This window comes from Sinocyclocheilus grahami, unplaced genomic scaffold, assembly GCF_001515645.1.
Source record: "Sinocyclocheilus grahami isolate Dianchi unplaced genomic scaffold, SAMN03320097.WGS_v1.1 scaffold751.1, whole genome shotgun sequence".
Lineage (NCBI taxonomy): Eukaryota > Metazoa > Chordata > Actinopteri > Cypriniformes > Cyprinidae > Sinocyclocheilus > Sinocyclocheilus grahami.
In genome coordinates, this window is record NW_015505930.1 from 299,161 (window position 1) to 324,467 (window position 25,307).

A 25,307-nucleotide genomic window follows, 5' to 3' on the forward strand; every position below is an offset into this window, starting at 1 on the left:
CCCCTTTCACCCAACACGGACACACACAGCACCCCCAACCGAAAACATCTTCCCGCGCCCCTGGCGGAACTGGACACAAAAATCGCGGGAGCGGGCGATAATGGTCAGAAATTCAGCGGGAGCAGGATTAAGAAAACAGTTCCTCGCAGGGCTCTAAAACAAAAACGCACACGATGAATGGCGACTGTAGAAACCAAAAGCCGAATCCCGGACATTTTTTTATGTTCAAAAAGAAGACAGGACATAACTATATGGCTAATTAAAATAGTTCCAAATAAAGCCACAGCGGAAACATTAACATCTCTGAGAAACACAGGTGTTTGGTTTCTGAATGATTCATTATGAACAAATTGGCTGAGCGAAAGATTTAAATATCCATTCATAAAATCACCAGTTAGATGCTTCTTTCCTGAATGAATCAGTACTTTTGAACGAATCAAACACGTAAGAAAGTGACTTGTCGCCATCTGCTGGCGGTTTTAGTTTCATAATTAAAACAATTTATATCTTTCTATGTTCAAAATGTACAGTGTAAAGTAAGTAAGTGCTAAAGTTAGATTTAAAAAAGATACAGTTTTCTAGATGTAGACTGGCAGCCCAGCACAAATTTTCTTATTTACATTAATTTTATTTAGAAAATCAAAACCTTCCATGTTGTCTGTAATCCTGATAAAATTCTGTTCAGTTTGTTCAGTTACCAAATGTTTTGACAATCACAATACACTTTAGGCTTTTAGTGTTCAAGTCGAGTCTAAAGCTCGAACTCTCATTATTGGACCATATGCCAAAACATAATCAAAGATTATTCGGACATTAAAACTCCTAAAAATTATTTTTGAACTGTCTGCCAAATCATAGTCTGTGCGGTATAGGAAGCCATGTTGTTGTCATGTGACAAAAAACTATTATTTTTGTAATTATTTTTTTAGATATTTAGAACATTTTCATGAGTTCATAGGAAATCATAGGAAAAATATAGACTATCATTAATAGATGTGTGTGTGTGTGTGTGTGTGTGTATATATATATATATATATATTTTTTTTTTTTTTAGATGAGAATTTCTATTCACCCAAGTACTCTAGGTACAAAAAAATATTTAGTTACTCTTTGCTTAAAGGTTACCTACTTGACAATTGAGAGCCATTAATGATGAAAACTCTACACTTGTTTTTTCTAGACCATGTACTAATTTCTCACTATATATTATTTATCACCATTTGTAAATATAAGCCTGCATAACGTACTCATTGTGCAGACGTTTCTGTGACTCTTACGTGAAAACGTCTTTGACCTTGACCGCTGACATTCAACCGCTGCTGCAGCATTGTCATGGCAACCTTCTTCAAGCTCAGTAGGAGGCAGTCACATGAAGAGGTTTGCTTGAAAAGTGTAGAAGTCTCTGTCCCTCTTATCATCAGCATCAACACCATGCTAGACTGGTTGCCTCAAACAAACATACAGCGGTCTGAAGAAGGGAAATGACAGCTGCCAGTCCTGTACTAATCGATTCTGTAAGTTTACTTCATACTGGGTACATTCATAAGTCTTTATTTTAAGGTTATGGGTTTGCCTGCTTGGAAGATTTAACAACCTGTGCTGTTTCTTTTTTGGCCTTTAGTATAGTACTGGAACTAGAATGGGAAATGATGTGGAACGGAACTGGAAACTGTCACAAGCCAGATTTGAACTTGTACTACTCAATGTGCCAGAGCATGTGCGATAAATGTTAGGCCATGGCTCCAATAACAATATATCCCATTGACGTCAATGGTTGATTTTGAGTGTATGGCAATTATCACTATCTGTGAACAACCCCCTAACCTTAAGTACTTGTGTGCAACTCAATATAAGGACATGAATGGTACCACGAATCATACTTAATGGTATCATATTAATATTACAGGCCATCAGACTTCTGCTTTCATCAATCAGATAATAAATCAGGTAAAAATGACTTACATATCTGACAAAAAGTCCAAAGAAGCAATTACAATCCCATAACGCATTGCAAATTACAATCTAATTAAAAAATATAAAACTATCCACTTAAGGCTGTTGATTATATATAGATAGCAATGATTTTGCACCACCTACAATGACCTAGCATCATGGCTAGGAGTTTTGCTTCTATTTAGTTCCATTCCTTCATTATCATTTATGTGAATGTGAACAATCATTTAAAAAATGCAACAATGTGAGAATCCAGACACACACAGACTTGCCATTGTTGTGGGTTGACTTAAGGGGAGCGGGGAGAGATGAGCTTCTGATAGTGTTGCCGAACATGCCTTCATGTCCCTCTGAAAGTGACACTGTCACCATGGTTACCAGAAGAGACCATGTCTTCTACATTTTCCACCAAACAATGGCATGACAAAGCACTCAAACACATGCACACATTCTCATGAATATCAATGCAAAACAAGTAATTTCTAAATGCTTTATGTATCGTTCAGTTTTAAGTTACTGCCCTTGAAAAATTGTCCTTGGCTTCTGTTTGTCTCTTGGAACAGCTCTGACCTGAGCTGGAAGACAAGGTTCGGCTGTATCTGTGAAGCCCTTGAGATACATCGGCAACAGCTGTGTCCTCGCGTGTGTGTACACACACACGCATACAGACACGGAGCTAGATGACCTGAGCGACTGGTCCTTGGCAGAGCCCTATTTTATTCGTTCATTATTTGTCTGCAATGAGAGGGAAAATCTAGTCGCCAAGTCTATATATAAACCTGCCCAGCCCCTGACATAGTTATTAATAGCTACAGTCAGGCAGCTTTGGGATCCTACAGGAGTGCTCTCTTAGAATACACAGAAACACACACACACATACTCCTCAGACGACAATCCAGCAGACAGCATGTGGGAATATTTCATGCTCCAATTTTTATGTTTTAATTATGTTGCATTTCATTGTAGGCAATTAGAAAAAAACATTAGATTTCAGCATTTTTTTATATTGCCTGTGCAAAAGTAATTTCCATGATGCCAAGATGCTGTAGGTGGTTTCCAGGTCATTGCTAAGGTGTTCTGAGTGTGTTTTTGTTGCAATGCAGTTTCTAGAGAGTTCTGGTGGTTGTAAGGTGGCTGTTTAATGACCCACAAGGTTCTATGATGTTCAGATCACTACTTTTGACTTTGGTTCCTCCTTCAGTGTGAGGCTATGAGATGTTTTTGTCTATTTTAATGTGCACAAGGTCGAAATCCTAAGTCTGATTGCTTTGAAAAGTAACAGCACGCTTCTCTTCAGCAAGCCGCATTATTTGAATTATCATTCATGTCTGTAGCTAAACCAGTGCAGGATGACTTACACAGTGAAATGCAATACTTAAAGGGATAGTTCACCCACAAATTAATACATTTTGAAGAATTTTGGTAACCAAACAATTTTGACTTTCATTATATATTTTTTTTGATCATGCAAACCATATATTGGTTTGGTTGCCAACATCCTTCAGGTATATCTTCTTTTGTGTTCCACTGAAGACTGGAATGACTTGCGGGTGAGTAACCGATGACAGAATCGTCATCTTCCCTTTAACAATTAGGTCCCTAACCCAAGTATGAGCAATACTAATAGTTCTGCCCAATATATCTCATCTCTCATTTGTGTGTCATTCAGGAATATCAAATGATGAGAAATCAGACACTTATCTATCACAAACACGAGGTTTTGCATCACTCAATTGTCACTCTTAGACACACCCGACCACACAAACTTATTCATACATTTCACATACGATACTGACATAAAGAATCAAACACAAACCCCAAAAAAGCGGTATACAAAGTAAACACATACACACGCCGCTGCTTATCCTGGCAGAGACAGCTGTGCGTTCAAGCGTCGCACAAGACACAGTTGCTATAGTGACAATGACGACACGCTTTTTAACATTGCAGGGATGGGAGAGAGAAAAGAATGCATGTATGTGTGTGCGCGCGTGTCTCAGTGGAAAAGCAGACAGTGGTGAAGGCATGTACGAAAACAAAAACGCAACAAGCTAAAGATGAAAAGTTCAGTGGAGAGCAGCAACACATCCTAATGTAAAAAGACTAAACCCTTGACAAGACGTGCAGTTGGTGTGTATAGGCCTGTCACGATAACAACTTTTTGTTGTGCAATATATTGCCCCAGAAATAATTGCGATAAGCGATATTATTGTCATTTTAAAGACCATTTTATGCCACTGAATATTTAATCATAATGTAAGAGCATAATAATGCAAGAAGACCTACACACTTCCAAATGACAACAAACTTTGAATTTTTAAGAATATTTAGATTCTTTCATCTACAGATTTTTCCCAGACCTTCTTTTCTCTATAAAATAAGGGTGCACACTATTGCTGAAAAACAATCACTACTTAGCAGTCAGATGTCCATATGCACAAAGGCACAGATCCCTAAACAAAGCCATATCTGCAAATGAAACTTTGTTTGTCGAAGCATTTTTAAAATTTGAACTAGCACCTCATGACTACACCACGTTATGTATGAGAAGCTGCAAAAGACACAGGCACAAGTGGAATGTACAAAACATGGTGACATTCATTTTTAAGTAAATATAATGGGCGATATATTGCGTCACCAAAAATTATTGAGGTCATGTACATATATATATCCTTATATAAGTCGATATATTGATTATTGCGACAGGTCTAGGTGTGTACACACCCAAAAGACAGCTAGCAGCACAACAAATCATGTAATTTGACTCTTGACCTGAATGTTTAAAGGCAGTGACACTGTGCAACAAAGAGATAGTGTTCAGGATTACACTTAGGACAAGGGAAAAGGTAATTAAGAGAGGCGCACCGCAGCATTCACATTATTTTTTAATGTATCTCCGAGATAAGTCTCAGTTATTTTCCACATGGAGCCTACATTAGTGGTTACACGAGCGTAACTAAGGCTCATTTACAGGAAACTGTGATATTTGCTGATATTTAATATATAACTTACAGTATACTGAATGTAGTCACATTATTTCATAGCTTTGACATAGTGTAGTGCAAAAAGAAAATGTCACAATTGCTTAATGTAATGCATCCTTTTTTGAATAAGAGCATTAATATTTTAAGAAATAAAAATCTTACTGACCCTAAAATTTTGAACGGTAGGCACAAGTGGCACTGTTTCCTGAGAAAGGTCTGTACAATGTCTAGCAGTTGTAAAATATAAAGACAGAGTCTGGTTCTAGTCAAAAGACTTTGAGGGTCATTCTCTCGCTCTAACTCTTGCATCTGCCTTAGAATCACATGCTGGTTTTGAAAAACCGTTCCCATCCTTGAGTGCCATTTTTTTTGTACCCCTGGCATTTGCTTCCCTGTCAAATCCATTCCAGCAGCAATCCAATCTCTGACACCAAGTGAAGGGTCTGCACTAAAGATGCCCTCCGTGCTTCAGTAGGCCTTGTGTAGTGTGTTTTACGGTCGTTTTTCGATTGATTGCACTGACTATAATGTACGGTGAGAGCTACCTGTCACTATAAACATGACAAGCCAAGTGGCAGGGACAGAATAAAATGATAACATGGGAAACTGTTGAACCCCACTCCCTTTCTATTTGCCATTCCTGTGATTTATTAGCCTGCTGCTCATTCAAATGGAATTCCTGTGCAATAGAAAAAGAAATGGGTTTTCTTGAACAGTAGATGCTAAAGAATTCATATTATAAACCAATTAGGAAAATCTATGAATCATAAATAATATTGGATATATTAATATTTGGTGTCAGATGAGTCAAGCATTAAATATACTTTACAAAAAAAGGACTTAAGAATCAGAATATTGTTTATTTCTATATCCATAAAGTTTGGGGAATCATTAAATGTGTACATTATTATATTGCATTTTTTAAATAATTAATTGCATGATAAATTGACAATTCTAATCTCCTTTATTTCTCCAATTATGAGACCAAATGGAGACTTTTTAAAGTATATAACATATCTCAGTAATGTAACAAAATGTGCTCAGAATAGATACAATACCCCCCCAACACACACATATACACCTTTCTCTGTTTATCACACACTCACAGTCTGTTCCTGTTTCAGTCAAGCTCATGTCTCAATAGAGTATTAATGGCCTGGGATAGACTTCAATAAAATGAGACATCATGTTCCTCTGTGATACACTGACTGAAACCAGCTTTGATTATCTCTCCCTAGATTAGCCTTCTCTTGTATGCCGGAACTTTCTGATCGTTTCATAATCGCTGATGTGTCTGCTAATATAGCCAGCGCACATTAAATAAAGAGCATTGAGCTCTTCTATATAGCTGTTTCAAACCTTGTGAGCTGCCTTACTAATAATGTGTAATTTGTATAATTTATATATATTTGTAATATATATATTACAATAAGTTGTATATATATATTATATATTATATTATATATATATATTAATTTTTAAATGTATTTAAATGTAAATGTATAGGTCTTCTATTACTTATTGCTCTTGACAGTAATATAGTTTTTTGAGGGCACAAAAAATTACTCATCAAATCATGTTAATTAAAAGCTGTGCATCTGTATCAGAGTTGCTGGTTCTGTTTATTTTCATAGGTGATTTACACTTTATGAAAGAAGCTCTATTATGTATTATACAAGTGCTCACATTTCTGGAGGTGGCAGATAGTTCTTGTAAGGCAATTAAAGGCATACGTTGTAGGCGTTTTATTTAGAATACCACACATGAATTGTCCCTTCTACCTGACAGATATCACTCAAATAGGTGTCCTGAGAAATCAGACCTGTCTTAGTGACAGCCCTAGGCTCTGTAAACAGCAATAAATAGTTAGGATGGAGGCCTGCAGTTCTTTAGCCAATCAAAACCCCCTTTGCCTGCCAATTTGAGCTTTTGGGGGGTTTTAGGGAGTGTGGATGAAATTAGTCAGGCAAAATCTTTTGTAGAACCTTTTTTGAAAAATGTAGAGAGTGCCATGTGTTCGCTTGCAACGATTCAGCTTTAAAACTTGCACTGGGAAGTGCAGTAGTGATGCTGTGAAAAAGATATGTGTAAAGTTAAACTAGAGTGTTAAATGTTAGCTGATGCATCATGCGAGCTAACAATCAAATGACTGGCACAGTATTCCATATGTTCACATTTGGTTCCTTGCTACTCAGCAAGTTTCAATGAGAGGAAAAAAGCCAGCAGTACTGGAAACAGTCTGACAGGTTGTGTTGTCCTTGGGCATTGCAGATGCTAAAAAAGTAACCATGAGCCCAGCCCAGTCGACAGAGATAGCGCAGTATATCGAGACAGTATAGTATTGACATATTGTCTGGGACACTCAGAACAGGGTGACAAGGACTGATTGTGAACATGAACCTCTGCCGATTCAGTCTTTCTTAATTTGTTACGTGTTGGTATAACAATGCTATACAGCACAGTACCAATACCCTGTACATGTGTATGTTGTGAAGACTTGGCAGTCTCAGTATTTCTTTTCTTTTTTTTTGGTATTTATACTGCAGTGATTACATATTTATAGCGATCAATATTTTACAAAAAAAAATTAATAGATATAGGTATATTTATTGCTATATTCATAAGCTATTTATTTATACATTTCTGCTATATATATGTGTATGTGTGTGTGTGTGTGTGTGTGTGTTAGGGGTGTCACCAACTAAGGATTTTCATAGTTGAATCGGAATTTTCGAATCTTGCCGATATTCGACAGATAGTCGAATCAAATGTTTTGGGGGGCGTGGCAAAATACATTACCAAGAGGCATTACCTGACGCACAGGGAAAATGTGTCACGGACGCCTCGCAGATACAAACGGGGTAAATATTGTTTTATGTTTTGATTAAAAGATAGTTAACATTAAATGTCAGCGAAACCCTAAGAATTCACAATTTTTTTTACAACAGTGCTCTCATTATAACGTTATGTATATGGCAGTAGTTATTAATGTTCTGCATTTCTGTTTTGAGCTGTGCGCGCTGAAGATGACCAGTAGAATGAAGCAGCAGGTTTTTAATCAATGGGATTTAACTAATCATTTATCTCATATAGAATATGCTTTGTTATTTATACAACATAACGTTAATATTACGACTTATAGGCTATCTGCACATAATGCCCCGAATGCATGAACGTGTTTGCGCGGCTCTGAATGAACTCCTTTTATGGACGCATTCTTCACGTAACAACGTGCAGAAACACAGCAACTAAACTCTAAAAATTCACAGCGTTTTATTATAATAGTGTTCTCATTATAATTGTTAAGTATATGATATGACAGTCTCAGTCATAGTTATTAATATTCAGCATTGTTGTTTGTCCTGCTTGCGCTGCGCGCTGAAGAGATAATCACCGTAGTACTACAATGAAGCACTTTACTGCAGCGCAACTCAACCAAATGCATTTTATACGAGATAAATAATATATACACCATATATATAAACCGGCTGAAATGTTTTGAAATCACTTGTACCCTACCTGATCAAAAACATCCAGTCTTTCACTCTTTTGCCTGTGTCAATTTGAGTCTTGTTAAAGTTTTAAATCCCCACCGCCAATACTCCTCTGTCGGTCACAGATTATGGAAAGTGAAACTTGAATCTAGAGGTGGTTGGATTTATTCACGCACGTTAAAATATTTATTTAAAGCTTCTTTCTTTTCAGATTCTTATTTACAGCATTATTTTAATAGGCTGTATATTAACTTATTGGGAGAAAACCAGTAGTTCTAAGTGAAATCAGATATTTGAGCACCCCCATATAGCCAAAATGGCATGATCATAACACCCCGCGAATATTCGACTCTGAGATTGGTAGTCGAATCAGGCTCCTCCCATCGAAGCATCAAATCTTCGACTATTCGGGGTCACCCCTATGTGTGTATGTATGTATGTATATATATATATATATATACATACATACTGTACATACATACACACAAGCCATATATAGAGATACAAGCCATTGCCCTTGAAACCGATGGAGTTTGTGTATCTAGAGTGTGTGTGTGTGTGTATATATATCTATATAATGATGTTATATCAGTATATATTAATGTATATAATTTTTAGGATTGTTTATTTAAAGTATGTATATAATATATACACCATATGATTTACTATTATTTAAAGTATTCACAAAAATAAATTAAGTGATACAGCCGTAATGTATTCTGTTATCTATTCAATTTAAAAGTATTTGAATTTCAGAATTACAAAACATGCAATTTTGAAATCTAAATGAGTGCATGCTGTAGACTAGAGTATAGGATGTAAGACAAAAATGTAGGATGAACTGCCGAAGAATTAACAGACGTATTGATTTAAGTGATATTCCAGGTGTAAGCATTTACAAGGTGACTATGTAGAAGGGGTCAGTACCTATATATATAATGTATTAATCATTAGGAACTGGTAACAGGTGCATTAATATGATTCATTACAGTACCTAGTGATTAAGACTACAATGGGAAGTTAATCATGAATAATCTACCAAAAAAAATCCACTATGATTGCTATAGTTTCCCAAAATTCCATTAGCTCCTCTTAAGGATAACGAGCAAACACTACAGAGAAAGGAACATGTGACGGTGGTATTTCATACACAATATGGTATTTCTGAGTCTGCTAAGCATGCTGGTCAAACTTGCAAGTTTCAATAAGGAAATCAATGTAATCTTCATTATGTACTCACTGCACACTACATACTCTTACTTCAACACAGAGACACAAGCCATTGCCCTGGAAACCGATGGAGTTTGCCATGGCAACAGAGGTTCTGCTGCCAATTGTAGAGGTGAATGGGAATGCTGTGATTAGGGATGGATTAACACTTACTGAATGTAGACCTTTCGAGAGTTAAACAATTGATCAGAAAATGCATCAGGTGCGTCCCAAATCATCTACTAATGCACTATTCTATGACATTTTGTAGTATAAATAGTGCAAGTAGTGCGTTCACACTGAAAATTCCAAAAAGAAAAAGTGCACATTAAATACCCGGATGATGCACTTAAATAACTGAAAAAACGAAGTGTGGAATGTTGGACACTTCATGCACTCAACTGTTGCAGCTGTAATTATGTAGCGAATGGGGAGGGGCTATCAGACTCAGAGTATGAATGACAAAATAGCCTTATATAATTCATACTCGACATAGTTGAGTAAATAAGTATATAGTGTATAGTAGTGTTTAGTGTGTCATTTGGGATGCAGCTATTGTTTTTTAAATTGCTATTTTGCTACTTTTGCATATGTTTTAAAGCAGTCACAGTGTATAGGTAAGTAACTTCTACAAAGCTTTGATTATGTAAAGTCATGCCTAAAAAGGGCAACAAACACATTATGTTTGCAAAGAAGCAATTCACAATTCTACAATGCATAGGTCAAACTGCCAGGCTTAATGCCGATACCTTGTTTAGTTAAAGGAACATTTCATTTAAAAATCTAAATTCTGTCATCATTTACTAGCTCTTGTGTCGTTCTAAACCTGTATGGTTTAGAAGAACAAACTTCTAAAGACTTCGTTCTTTTCTATGCTTTAACGATGAATATGAACTAAAAAGTCTTAAGAAACAATATAGTATTTTTGTACGAAACATGCCATAATTGAAGTCAGTATTCACTGATAATCTTCCTTTTCAAAGGTGAATGAGCTGAACTTGAGTCTGATTCATGATTCTGAATCATTTTGATAACCAGATCAACTGATTCTTTGAAAAATCCAACTTTTTCCCCACAAATCGCAAGTCTGTTTTTAAGAAAGTTATCACATGGCTTCCAAAGACTTGTGCATGAGTTATGTGGACCATTTCAGGATTTTTAAAGGTCTTTTTTAAGTCCTTCTCCCTCAATATTTTATTTTATTCCACAGATAAAAATAACCTCAGATTTTAAATGACATGAGAGTGAGTATATGATGACAAACAATTAATTTTTGACAAACTCTTTCTTTAACTGTAGCACAAACCTGTTCTTTAATGTCAAAGCCAGAGACACTGCTCCAGAAAAGTCGCTTCTGTTCATGCCGAAACACTGACATGAGACTCTTGTATTTCTGACTTGCGGCATGTATTTGGTAGCTGTGCACATGAGAGAAAAGAGCGAGACTCACTCATCCCAGCTTGAAAACAACCTTCTGATTCATAACTATTTTGCACAGATAAGCTATTGGTGGATGATGGTACATTTCTCTAGAGCTCAGCAGTCACATCTCATTTCAACAACTTACATTGACGGGTCTGAAAAAATAATTACACTTCTCTATTCATTCGATTCCAAGACTGCCTAGCCTCCTAAATGCTACAAATCACCTCCTAATGAGGTTTAATTAAAGAATGATTAATTATATATGCAGAAATATGGGCTGTTATTAATAAGATGGGGCCCAAGCTTCAAAGAATGTCATCTACTTAAAAAAAAAAAACACCACATTTTTACTCGCAATGCTTGGCAATGCATAAATCTAATTGGCACCAGTTTAAAGTGTTATTCTTTATGAGATCACATCACATTATATCTTCCCAGAGAAGTCTCCAGTTCAACAACGAAAGACACTTTACTGACCCACTTTCATAAATAAGGTGAATGAGATGCGACAGAAAGGCGATTAGGCCTGATTGCACAATAACAAGCCACATGGCTTCTAGCATTTAGATACAAAGCTCACCAAGCATTAGATGATTCATATCACACTGTTGTGATTCATGAGTATGTGAATCTCAAGAAAAAGTTCACATCCTAACTTCTGTGAGACATGTAATTAGGCTATCATAACCACAGCAAACCACAGGTTAAGACCCATGTACCATGATGGGCTTCGTGAAGCTGCTGACAAGGGCTGCACAAAAACTGCAGGATACCTTTTAATAATACATGAGTGTTCAAGTTACATGTCAAAATAAGTAATTGATAAATTAATTATTTTAATTCAATTCATTTCATTCATATTACATACATGTTTTTCATACAGTAACTCTTACTCAGTGCTTACTGAAGTACAACATGGACATAATGTAAAATTAATGACATTCTCTGGTAGTGGCATTGGAATGACAGGAAGAGGAATTTACTAAATGCAACACATTCGGGATGTGTTCGTCCATCCTGGTCCAAACAAATATGATGAAATATACAAACAAATGTCACTGAGAAGACCAGGCTGAGAGTAAAAAGTAGCATAAATGCTGTAAATTCTGTTTATTTATTTTTTTAAATTCTGTTTTATTCCTGAACTGAAGAGTCAGTATTGGGTCGTGAAGAAAAAATTAATCCAATACACAACAGCAGAATCAGAGTGGTTGACAAAGCTGCTAAATTAATGTTTTAAAATGCCAACATCAAAGTCTAGAACTAAACTCAGTGAAGCTGACCAAAACTTTCACCACTTTCTCCAATATTTGTCCAACACAAAAAATACATGTCAAAATACTGTAAAACCTAAACATTTGTGTACAATCTTGTGATTATATTAAAAAATTACGTACACTTAATTACTTAAAAGGGGTAGCCCACCCAAAAATAAATTCTGTCATTATTTACTCACCCCTAATGTTGTTCCTATATGGATTCTAAATATCTTATTTTATGTTCCACAGAAGCAAGAAATGTATACAGGTTTGCAAATACAATGGTGAGTAGGGCTGAACGATTAATTGCATTTTAATTGCAAGTCGAACACATCTAAGCAGTCTTCAGAGGAAGTTGTCACACACAACAGCATCAAGTTGGCACGCTACAGTGTTGCCAAGTCCGCGGTTTGGAACGTGTTTGTTTGTTCCGGTTTGGAACGTGATTTTTACTGGTGGACCCCCCTCAAAATGCCATTGGGCTAGTTTTGAGTAGCAGTTGGGTGGGTTTTGTTGTGAAAACCTAGCACCCTGGCACGCTACATGCGGAAATGTTTGAAAGTGTATATAATGAACGTACTTCAAAACAGAACATTGAAATTACTCAAGCAGTAACAGTGTTACGGTGCATTTCATTACTATAGACTTCGACCTTAACATAATTACATTTACATTTAGTCATTTAGCAGACGCTTTTATCCAAAGCGACTTACAAATGAGGACAATGGAAGCAATCAAAATCAACAAAAGAGCAATGATATACAAGTGTTATAACAAATCTCAGTTAGTTAACAATAATATAATACATAAAAAGAAATCCGATAGAAAAGAAAAAGAAGAGAGCAAGCAAGTTAGTTTTTTTTTAAAGAATAGAATTAGAATAGAGAGTGCTAGAGTTAGAAGGTCAAATAAAGATGGAAGATATGTGTTTTTAGCCGATTCTTGAAGATGGCTAAGGACTCAGCTTCTCGGATTGAGTTGGGAAGGTCATTCCACCAGGAGGGAACATTTAATTTAAAAGTCTGTAAAAGTAATTTTGTGCTTCTTTGGGATGGCACAATCAAGCGACATTCACTTGCAGAACGCAAGCTTCTAGAGGGCACATAATTCTGAAGTAATGAATTTGGGTAAAGGGGTGCTAGTGGTGGTTTTGTAGGCAAACATCAATGCCTTGAATTTTATGCGAGCAGCTATTTGTAGCCAGTGAAAATTGATAAACAGAGGTGTGACGTGCATTCTTTTTGGCTCATTAAAAATTAATAGGTTTGCAAATACAATGGTGAGTAGGGCTGAACGATTAATTGCATTTTAATTGCAAGTCGAACACATCTAAGCAGTCTTCAGAGGAAGTTGTCACACACAACAGCATCAAGTTGGCACGCTACAGTGTTGCCAAGTCCGCGGTTTGGAACGTGTTTGTTTGTTCCGGTTTGGAACGTGATTTTTACCGGTGGACCCCCCTCAAAATGCCATTGGGCTAGTTTTGAGTAGCAGTTGGGTGGGTTTTGTTGTGAAAACCTAGCACCCTGGCACGCTACATGCGGAAATGTTTGAAAGTGTATATAATGAACGTACTTCAAAACAGAACATTGAAATTACTCAAGCAGTAACAGTGTTACGGTGCATTTCATTACTATAGACTTCGACCTTAACATAATTACATTTACATTTAGTCATTTAGCAGACGCTTTTATCCAAAGCGACTTACAAATGAGGACAATGGAAGCAATCAAAATCAACAAAAGAGCAATGATATACAAGTGTTATAACAAATCTCAGTTAGTTAACAATAATATAATACATAAAAAGAAAACCGATAGAATAGAAAAAGAATAGAGCAAGCTAGTTAGTTTTTTTTTAAAGAATAGAATTAGAATAGAGAGTGCTAGAGTTAGAAGGTCAAATAAAGATGGAAGATATGTGTTTTTAGCCGATTCTTGAAGATGGCTAAGGACTCAGCTTCTCGGATTGAGTTGGGAAGGTCATTCCACCAGGAGGGAACATTTAATTTAAAAGTCTGTAAAAGTAATTTTGTGCTTCTTTGGGATGGCACAATCAAGCGACATTCACTTGCAGAACGCAAGCTTCTAGAGGGCACATAATTCTGAAGTAATGAATTTGGGTAAAGGGGTGCTAGTGGTGGTTTTGTAGGCAAACATCAATGCCTTGAATTTTATGCGAGCAGCTATTTGTAGCCAGTGAAAATTGATAAACAGAGGTGTGACGTGCATTCTTTTTGGCTCATTAAAAATTAATTTTGCTGCCGCATTCTGGATTAATTGTAAAGGTTTGATAGAACTGGCTGGAAGACCTGCCAAGAGAGCATTGCAATAGTCCAGCCTGGACAGAACAAGAGCTTGAAGAGCTTGTGTTGTGAAGCATGTTCCAAAAGAAAGGGCCTGATCTTCTTGATGTTTGCTGTTAAGGACGTTGTTCTGTGTGAGAAAGGCGGAGACTTGGTTAAACACAGCTCGTTCAAGTGTTTTTGCAAAGAAAGGAAGAAGGGAAACCAGTCTGTAGTTCTCTAAAAGAGATGGGTTAAGGGTGGGTTTCTTCAGTAAATGTTTTTAATTAGTAATTCAAAGTAATTCATCACCTAATTTCATCATAACATGTAGGCTGGCCTATATATGACATATATACATAATATATATAATAAGGTAATATATATATACCTTATTATATATATTAATAAGGTATATATTTATAAGAAAAAAAAAATAAAAATGTAATTCATATCAATTCATGCATCACCTAATTTCATCGTAACATATAGGTCTGGCCTACAGAAAAGAACATATGTTGAATCTTTCTAATATTGTGTTTGTCATACTATACAATGATTTATAGCTTGTCTTTGTTGAATAATACAGAACATAAAAAGCTTTAAAAAATAATTGCATATTAAATCGCAATTGCGGTATTGGTAAAAAGAAAATCGCAATTAGATTATTTTCCAAAATCGTTCAGCCCTAATGGTGAGCAGGTTACTCTTTCTGGAACTTATGTCATTAAAGCCAGTTGGTGGCGACAAATGACTGTTTTTATTAGTGAACCATTGACTCATTGATTCAACCGATTCTTTCAAAAACAGTGATTCATTCAGTAACGAAATAGTACTGATGTTTATTGATCAGTTTTGAAACGGTTGTGCTTTGGCTTTGTTTGGAACTATTTTCAGGTTACTGGTAATATTGTGGCTCATATGTAAGTTACACACTTAACTTTTTTATAGAACTGTTGTATAGGCGCAGTGTAAAAAGTGTTCTAATATCATATTTAATTTATTAAAGATGAGCAGATGATTTGAGCAGAGATAATATTTTTTTTAATCCAAAAATAGTATTTCAGTACTGTCACGAATATGGACTGTCTGTGTGTTTTCCCTCGTGTGTGACATGTCCATATTTGTTTTTTCCGGTTGCTGTACCCATTGTGTGTTCATTGTTTCCAGGTGTGTCTCATTATTAGTTCATCCTCCTCACCTGTCTGCCCCTCGTTATCTGCCCTATTTGAGTTCTAGCCTGTTCCATTCTCCCTTGTTCGGTATTGAACGTCTAAGAAGTGCTACGTGTGTGTCCTTCCTGTGGATTAATAAAGACTGTTTTTGGTGTTAACTCCTCGTCTCCTCATTCCTCGCTCCAACACAGTAGGCGATCGTGACAGAATACCGGACCTTTAAAATTGTTTATTTGCGTTTTCCCCTTCGTTTGTTTTCTGTGTTTTCTACAGTGTTTGTTTTCTGTTTTTCCCCCGTGTACTTCGCCTTGTCCCGTCGACCCAACGGCTCCACCATGGCTCCTAGCTCCCTCCTCTCCACCGTGGTCCATCAGTCCACTGGCTCTGCCGGACTCCCCCGTCCCTCCGGCTCCGCCTTGGTCTGTCGTCGACCATCCGTCGCCTCGGGACTCCATTCCTCTGGCTGCACCTCGTCCCTCCATCCCTCTGGCTCTGTCTGGCTCCTCCATCCCTTCGGCTCCTCCTCAGTCCTTTGTCGCTCCGGCAGCACCGCGGCCTTCCGGATCCCCACCTCCACCTCTGTCGCCGGCGTCATCTGCTCCGCCTTGGCCATCCGGATACTCCTTGTCACCCTGGCTCATCGGCTCTCCGTCTCCGCCTCGGGCTCCTCTGTCACCTGCGCCGCCGCAGTCGGTTGGCACCCTGGAGTCATCAGCCCTTCCTCCTCTATGGCTCCTCCCTCTGTCGGCTCCACTGTGGGTTGTCACTATGGCTGTGGCCTGGGTCCCACCTGGCGCCGCATGCTCCAAGTCTCCTAACTCCTGTTTCCTCTTTGGCTCCTCCCTCCGTCGTCACCTCCCTGAACTCTGTCTGCCGGCTCCTCCCGGGTGTCCGTCCTCCTCCTGAGCCTCCTCCCAAGTTCCCACCCATCCCTCCCCATGTTGTTCCTATGGAGCGAGGACGCGCCTTCCGGGAGGGGGGCGATATGTCACGAATATGGACTGTCTGTGTGTTTTTTCCCTTGTGTGTGACATGTCCATATTTGTTTTTTCCGGTTGCTGTACCCATTGTGTGTTCATTGTTTCCAGGTGTGTCTCATTATTAGTTCATCCTCCTCACCTGTCTGCCCCTCATTATCTGCCCTTTTTGAGTTCTAGCCTGTTCCATTCTCCCTTGTTCGGTATTGAACGTCTAAGAAGTGCTATGTGTGTGTCCTTCCTGTGGATTAATAAAGACTGTTTTTGGTACAAAGACTGTTTTTGGTTATTTTGTTTTATAACTCCTCGTTCCAACACAGTAGGCGATCGTGACAAGTACATACATTCATGCTTTAGTTGTGGTTAAATCTGAATTTGAAACTGTGTAATATTTACAATGCGTTGTACGTCTTACCATTTATCACTTTCAGCAGCGTACAAATCATGTTACATTGTACCTGCTATAGTTCTAATTTTGATACCAGGACCTATTATTAAATAAACCTCTTACACATTAATGGTGAAGTTTAATAAATCACACAAATTACTCATTTGCCATCGTTTGACTACTGGATTAATGGACAGGGTGGAGCTTTAGAAATATTTTCAGGAATTTCAAATTCATTTAACCTCATTCAGTCCTATCAATTCATACAGTAAGATTTGATTTTCACTTTTATCATCTGAACTGCCTAAACTGCACAGGAATTGATCCCAGCCCTGGTCACAAAAGTGGAGTCTTTCCATAGTTTTCTATTTTTGGGTTAGACATCCTGACATTAGACACCTTTACAGGCACTAGTCAGATATCCTCATAAATGTTGCATTGATAGAATGGATGGCTTATTATCTGTATGTCTCATAAGAATTAATGTCCCTTGAACATAATAGTAATACAATTGCAGTAGCATTAACTAAAACAGGAAAAAGTCTTTCTCACAATAAACTTCACCTTCACCTTCAGCCGTTTTTTGACGTGCCATATGGTGTTTTTAATTTTTTAATAAATTAAAGTCATGATAATAAACTCATGACATGACTATATTTTATCTAGATCTGTGTAAATGTCCCGTATTGACTCTCAAGTATCACAGAAGGCTTTGCAAACCAGAAGGTAACTGCCATTCTCTCAATGCGGCAAGGGCTTCTGGAAGGACACTGGCTGTAAATAACCACATCCAGTAAGTGATTACTTCCCTTTATATGAAATGGAGATAGTAAATAAGATTGGTGTTTTGTGACATCTCTGAGAATCAGGAAATATCCACATCCTCAGGCACAGGGCTGGGTCACAACTGTGGGTCTTCAATATACGTGATGGGCTAAATCATAAATGAGATTCTTTGAAAAGAACATATACTAATTACTCCGTCTCTTGACCTGTTTGTGCTTATAGCATGAACTCACAGCACCACCTTTAACTGGAATTAATCTTGGATGATTTGTCATTCCTTACATCTGGAAAATATTCTAATACCAGCAGTCTGTCTGTCTGTCTCCTTCAGGCGTAACATTTAAAGCAATATATTGTAATATTCATATGCTGTTAACTTTCAAAATTTTGGTTAAAATCCTTATGGAATTATAAGGGAAATAAGATTATGACAGCCTGCCATCATTTCATTTCAAATTTTCAAGCTAGGAAAATTGTATATGGACATTTACTTAAATCTTAAAATTTAAAAATAATTTAAAATATGGAAAACATCTGTGAAAAATCAATACAAAAAATTCCATCATATTACCCCATTTTTTTACAGACTTTGAATATTGGAGAATTTGAATATTACAGAACATTTTTGACATCATGTTATCTACGCATATACTCCAATTTGAAGACCTTAAAATGCAAAGATTATATATGCATAACCTAGATTTACAGTGTAGTTTGTCAATACCAGTTATAAATGGCACTGAATCAAGGTACGAGCCTATTACGTGATAAACTGCATGTACAGTTTAATTAAAAACATTTACTACCTCAGCATTCATGCCTTGACTGAAGCGTCACAGCTTTGACCATGAGGCTTCAATACAAGGTCCTTAACTTAAAGCAAATGCAACCTTCTATCTTGTAAACACTATTAATTAGTACACTACTAGTATCCACTAAATGGCATGGTAATGCAGGACTAGTGAATGCCAAAAAGGTGAAGTCTAGCTATGAAATATGACCAGGCGGTAATTTGCAATGATATGATGGCGGTCTGACATAATCTTATTGTGCGGTAGGGCCATGCAGCGAAATCTAATTTGAGACAGATGTAGACCGAGCCTGTTCAAGTGAGAATAGGGGGAGAAAAGGAGGGGCTTAAAACAGAATGGGACACAAAGTCTCATGGAGGATAATTAATGTGACATTTCCCTGACATTTAGCCAGAGGTGCAGTGAAGGAGCCTGAAGATAGAGGGAGGGAGAGACGGAAGAGGAAAAAGCCAAAAAGAAGCCTGACTCTTTGTTCAATTCTTATTTGAATACAGTGGTGTAATGTAACAAAGTAATAATTCTTCATTACAGTACTTGTGTATTTTCTTTTTGGGAGAATCTGTACTTTACTTGAGTTTTTATATTTTTGTCAACTTTCACTTTTACTCCACTACACTTCCTAATTAAAATGTATATTTTTACTCCGATACATTTCCCCGAAGCAAATTTGTTGCTTACTACAAAATTAAGTCAGAAAAACACAGACTGCAAGAAAACAGGTTTGACGAATCAGCGGTCTGGTGCTTGCAAGTTAAGACTTTTTTTTTTTAAATAATGCTTTATTGTCAACAAATAGCATGTATAATACCACGTCCCATAGTATAACATGAAAACATTTGAAATGCATCATAAACAAGTTAAGATTCCTAAAAACAGTATATCGTCTGTGATAATATGGTAAATGTTGTTTTAACGATGTGCAATCTGACATTGCGTATATCGCAAAAACACACAGAGAGTGCATGCATACACCACGTGATTTAGTCTATTGAAACATATTTAGCATCATCAAAATTCAAAGCATTCTAAATTATAGGCGGCAAAAATGCCCCTGTATGTCTTTGATATTTATATAATTTAATATGGTTAATCTATATCACACAAAGAGTGCAGTTTTTTCTCCAGATATCAGCATAACAAATGTAATATTGATTTTATACAAGTCAAGTAAGCATTAAGTGACATTTTAGATACAATGTTGCATGTTTCTGCTCAAATTTGCCAACGAAAATACTTCCAAACAAAGATCTCAGTACTGTTTTGCGTTTCTGAGCAACATACAGGACAGTGTTTCCTTACTGAATGAATCAGCTTTTTGAGTGAATCGGTTGGATGAATGATTCAGTGACTCACTCGTTACTATTCAATACTATTCTGGAGTGCGGCATTCTAAATTATAGGCGGCAAAAATGCCCCTGTATGTCTTTGATATTTATATAATTTAATATGGTTAATCTATATCACACAAAGAGTGCAGTTTTTTCTCCAGATATCAGCATAACAAATGTAATATTGATTTTATACAAGTCAAGTAAGCATTAAGTGACATTTTAGACACAATGTTGCACGTTTCTGCTCAATTTTGCCAACGAAAATACTTCCAAACAAAGATCTCAGTACTGTTTTGCGTTTCTGAGCAACATACAGGACAGTGTTTCCTTACTGAATGAATCAGCTTTTTGAGTGAATCGGTTGGATGAATGATTCAGTGACTCACTCGTTACTATTCAATACTATTCTGGAGTGCGTTTCCCAAATGCATCGTTAGCCAACTATGGTCGCAAGTTCTGTCGTTACCAACATAGTTCAACCATTCGGTGTTTCCCGAAACCATAGTTCAAACAAACATTCGCAAACTTGCGTGGTAGGAACTACAGCTCTCGACCTGTGGTTAGAAGCATAGTTTCTTGTTAGTAAGACATATGGACTTAAATAAATTATGCTTTTGGGCAAAATAAGCAAGCTAACATGCAGTACAATCTATATATTCCATTCTATTTATATATATATACATTTTAATTGATAAATTTTAGCTCGTCCTCAATAAGCGCCGTTTTTGAAGAGTGCCCATGTGCATAAATGCCTTAGGGAACCCCGGAGTATGATGTAAGAGGAAACCCGTGATAAACCAAACATCAAATAAAGCAAAATGACAGGGAACAAAATATAGTAAATTAGTCATCAGGTGCCATGTTCAAGACAGCAGCATCTCAGAAATCTCTAATCAATTAATTAGCAGAAGTTATTACTCCACCACATGCGTGTGACGTCATTAACAACGGCCCTAAATTGTTGAACTAATGTGGTTCAAACGACGGAGATGCGACCGTGTTCGGTAGGGATGGGCGATACCACTTATTTTGTTTTCGATACGATACCGATATTTTTCAAGGCAGTATCGTCAATATCGATACCGATTTAAATTATTAAATTACTAAGAGTAAAATGGGTAATGATAAGCACTTAACTTTGTTTAAAACGCATTTTAACATTCAATACGCCTTAATTGTAACTTATTAGGTTATATTTTTGTTTACACATGATTCAAATATGTTTTTTGTTTACACAAGATTCAAATCTATAAATACTACAATTGAACTATGGTCACTTTAGTAAAACCATGGTTCATTTTCATAAGGGACTGCCAGTGACCGGCTGTTGCATGCATAAAATGCAACCTTTTTATTCTGACAGTGTATGATTTCTATTAACATTACAGAATAGAACATGATCAATATTATCTTTCAACGTTCAATTTAAATAACTGTAATTGCACAAACTATGTAGGCTACAATTTCGGTTTGTTTACTGTGAAATAACTCTGTCCTTCTGTCCTCTGATAAGCATTGTTCAGGGCTGCCGTTCCCAAAAGCTTTAATGCTTTCTTATGATACTTTTGGGAAACGCAGCCCTGTTTGAATGCACTGTCAGAAGTGAGTGAATGCTCTCTGTGATTGATTAGTTCTGTCTTGCAACATTTGCATGTCCAGATGAGCAGGAAAATAGTTATATCCTACACAATTACTCGCTAACAAAGGTTATTCGTCCAATTCAATGCATATTGTACGATTTTTTTTTGTTTGTTAAATTAACAAAATCACTGGTAAATAAAACACACCTTAGTATCGATATTTTTGTTTGAGTATCGATACTTTTAATACTCGCGTCAGTATCGATATATCGGTACTTTGGATCGATACGCCCATCCCTAGTGTTCGGGAAACAGTCGTTACTAGCTAGTTAGTTTCCACAACAATGCATCGTACTGTGGTGGTTAATCAGTGAGTTGCGTCGTTGTACGGGAAACGCACCCCTGAATACCTAAATTTTACTCAAGTAATATTCTAATCGGTGACATTAACTTCTACCAAAGTCATTTTCTGGTAAGATATCTGTACTTTTACTTAAGTGTGGCTTTCAGGTACTTCATCCTCCACTGATTGAATACAAATATATATGTGCAAGTGTACCAAAACAATGGTCCACATCAGCCAGGGGGTTACACTTTCAAAGTGATAGAGTCATCTCTCTGTTGCCTGGTAACAGGAAGGACAGTCACTGAACTGTCCCTCCCAATCCCATGTGACTATATATCAGCACAGGTACACAATTATGGAATTAGAGCAAGTAAAATAGACAGGGAAAAAATAAGTTTACAGATAGGCACTGCATCTCTAACAATACCATGCAACCAAGATGCTGTTCTTATTGATCTAAGACCAAAGATGTCAAGCAGAAACCATTTTAGACTCACATAAGTGTCAAACCTGCACCTATGATCGATGAACGTTTACACGGACATTACGTTTGGAATTATGTGAGAAGCACGAGAGTGCCACTCTGTTGTGATTGATTACACGACTGCAGCAATTTGGTTAGAGTCCAGAGGCTTGAACTGCACTTTTTGCATTGCCCTTTTAAGCTAATTGAGTGTTGATATATGCTTATGTGGAGGATGCGCTTTTTTTTTCCTTGGCAGATGAAGACGTTTGACGCACAATGTTGAATGCTGCTGGAATGCTATTGTTTATGACACATGTCTGATTACACTGCACTGCATCATATTTGCTGTATGAAATCCAATGTGTTTATTAATTAGTTTGGGGTGCTGATTTGAAAAATAGTGCCCTGTTTTGTTTTAGCATGTCACACTTTCTTACAAAATATGTGCATTTCGTAGCATTTTTGCTTTCGACAATCATTTGTAAGGTGAAGTCTTGTTTTATCCCTTAATCACCAGAAATACTGCAACAAAGGCATGATTCCTGTCTTCCTGTTGTCCAATTCTCAGCTGATTTTCACATATATGTATGATTCTGAAGATATTTAAGCTTAATCCTGATTTTAATGTTAGAATTATGGTCACTGACTATGGTCACTTTACTACATCCAAATAGTGACAGAAAATTTAACTTATTTATGAACTTGATTTTCTGGAAAGCTTTTGCATTTAATTAAGCATTTCAACTTTTTTTTCATTCCGTTTACAGATTGTCATTTAAATGATCAATTCTGAATACTATTATTGTCATTAAAAAAAACTTTTGATGTTTCACTGCTTTTGTTATTTTGCTAAGTGCATTAAAGCTGATATGTACAGTATATATAATTTGAAAAAACGTAATTCTTATTTTGGGGGAAAAGTTATTGATATTTTTAACTCTGCATCATCAAATTAAGTGATATTAGGAGTTTTCTTCTTTTTTTAAGATGTATCATTTATAATAGCTGAAATTAAGAAGGGGTCTCCTTTTGTCTCTGAACTAATGCATTATATTGTAGAAGATGGCCTTCTGAAAATGTGTTTATATGTCTGAATCTTGGCCTATTAATCAGTCTGATAAGATGCTGTATATAGTGCTGTACCTTGGCTGCTACAGACGAGCCTGGTTTCTCTAGTAGATCCCACAGTTTCCTCCTTTTCTCTGAACAACAAGTATTATCGAATTCTTCGCCCTCCCGGTCCTTCAGAGTATCAGCTTCCCTTTTGAGCTCCTCGTTCATCTGCTCTTTCTTTTGATGGTACCGCGCCTGGCAACACGACTCCAGGTAGATCTCATCCACCCCCCAGTAGTCCAGCTCCTGGCTGAAGGACAGGGCGCACATTTCCTCCATCATGTGCAACTTCCCTGTGCGGTAGAAGTTCAGAATAGACGTGAACGCCCCGGGGTGCCGGTCAAAAAAGTACTCGTTGTCCTCTAGGTTGTAGTCGTCGCATATGTCCATGAGTGATTCGTGGGTTTTGCAGTCTCGTAACTTGCCCAGTCGTGTGCGCGGCAGTCGGTCCAGGGTTCTCCACAGGACCTCGTGCGGCAGACCCCCTACGTTCAGTTTGACACGCCGGTAGCATGACATACTCCGGATTATATCCACAGGCTCTGGGGGCAGAGAGGCTGTCGAGTGAGAACCAACTTGACTCATTCCTGCGGAGGGTTTATCCATTTTGTTTTTGTTTTGTTTTGTTTTTTGTTTTTGTGCAGACTACCTTATGAATTTGGCCATGGGACAGGCGGTGTTACTGTTAACAGTGGTTCTCTGGGTTGTTTCATTTTATTTGAGCTGCTGAAGAGGAAAGGAGAAACAAGAAATGAGCTGCATGTTTTACGATGTTTGTTAAGTGCTCTGTTAACTAATACATTCTTAAACCAGCCACTTACTAGCAGAAACATATTTTATTAAAAGTCTGGCTGATAAATAGGGTTGGGAACCGAAAATCATTCAAAAGCAATCAATATTTTAATTCAGTTAAAAATACCTGAGTGATTTGCATGAGTTTTTGCATGAGTTTCAACATCGCAATCAGTTTTTGGTTCTCGAACGAATGACTCCTATGAGCCGGTTCTTTTCAGTGTATCAAAAACATGTAGCACCACCAGTGTAATCTGATTCCCGAACAAATGACTTTCACGAGCCGGTTCTTTTCAGCTAATTATTAATAGCACAACTAATATAGTTTGATTCCTAAACGAATTACTTTATAGTCGGTTCTTTTCAGTGATTCAGTAACGTAGCGCAACCAATGTAGTCTTAGCCGGTTCTTTTTAGGGAATCCAAAACATACAGTCCAAGCATTTACTGGATTACATTTACGCCGAAAAGTCATAAACACCCTTTTTAAAAGAACTGACATGTCAAATAAATGTGTTATATATGTCCTGTTGGCATCTGAAATGATTTTGTCAACAGACTGTTAAGAGCAGTAAATGGCAATGCAATTATATATTTTTAAAAACAGGCTACAAAAAGAATCTGAAGTGCTAAATGAAGGCTGGCTCTCGGTAGTCTCACCGCCCAATGGCAGAGAGACGGCGCGTTTAACCCTTGCCACCCAGCATCAAGAGGCTCTTGGAGCAGCTCCTTCTGTCTTCTTTACTAGTAACCTGTGTGAAAATGGCGTCTGAAGAGCGGGCAATACAGAAAACCAGCCCCTTATTTCATATGTGTTTTGAAACACATCCGCTTTTTAGAGCAGAGCTCAAAGAAACCTCTGAGTCATAGCTGCAGCTCCTTGAATATATGAGTTTCATTTAATATTTTACCTTGGTGAAGCACAGCAGCTGT

General features: G+C 37.1%; 1 protein-coding gene across 1 annotated transcript in view; it reads right to left on the reverse strand.

Annotated features, from left to right (window-relative positions):
- The window catches only part of LOC107561014 (potassium voltage-gated channel, Shab-related subfamily, member 1), a 31,412-nt gene extending 7,148 nt beyond the window's left edge, over positions 1-24,264 (reverse strand). Inside the window, exon 1 of the mRNA XM_016245339.1 lies at positions 23,613-24,264. Within this exon, the coding sequence (XP_016100825.1) occupies positions 23,613-24,188 (576 nt within the window). The 5' untranslated portion in view covers positions 24,189-24,264. The remainder of the gene's footprint in view (positions 1-23,612) is intronic.
- Positions 24,265-25,307: the final 1,043 nt, after the last annotated feature.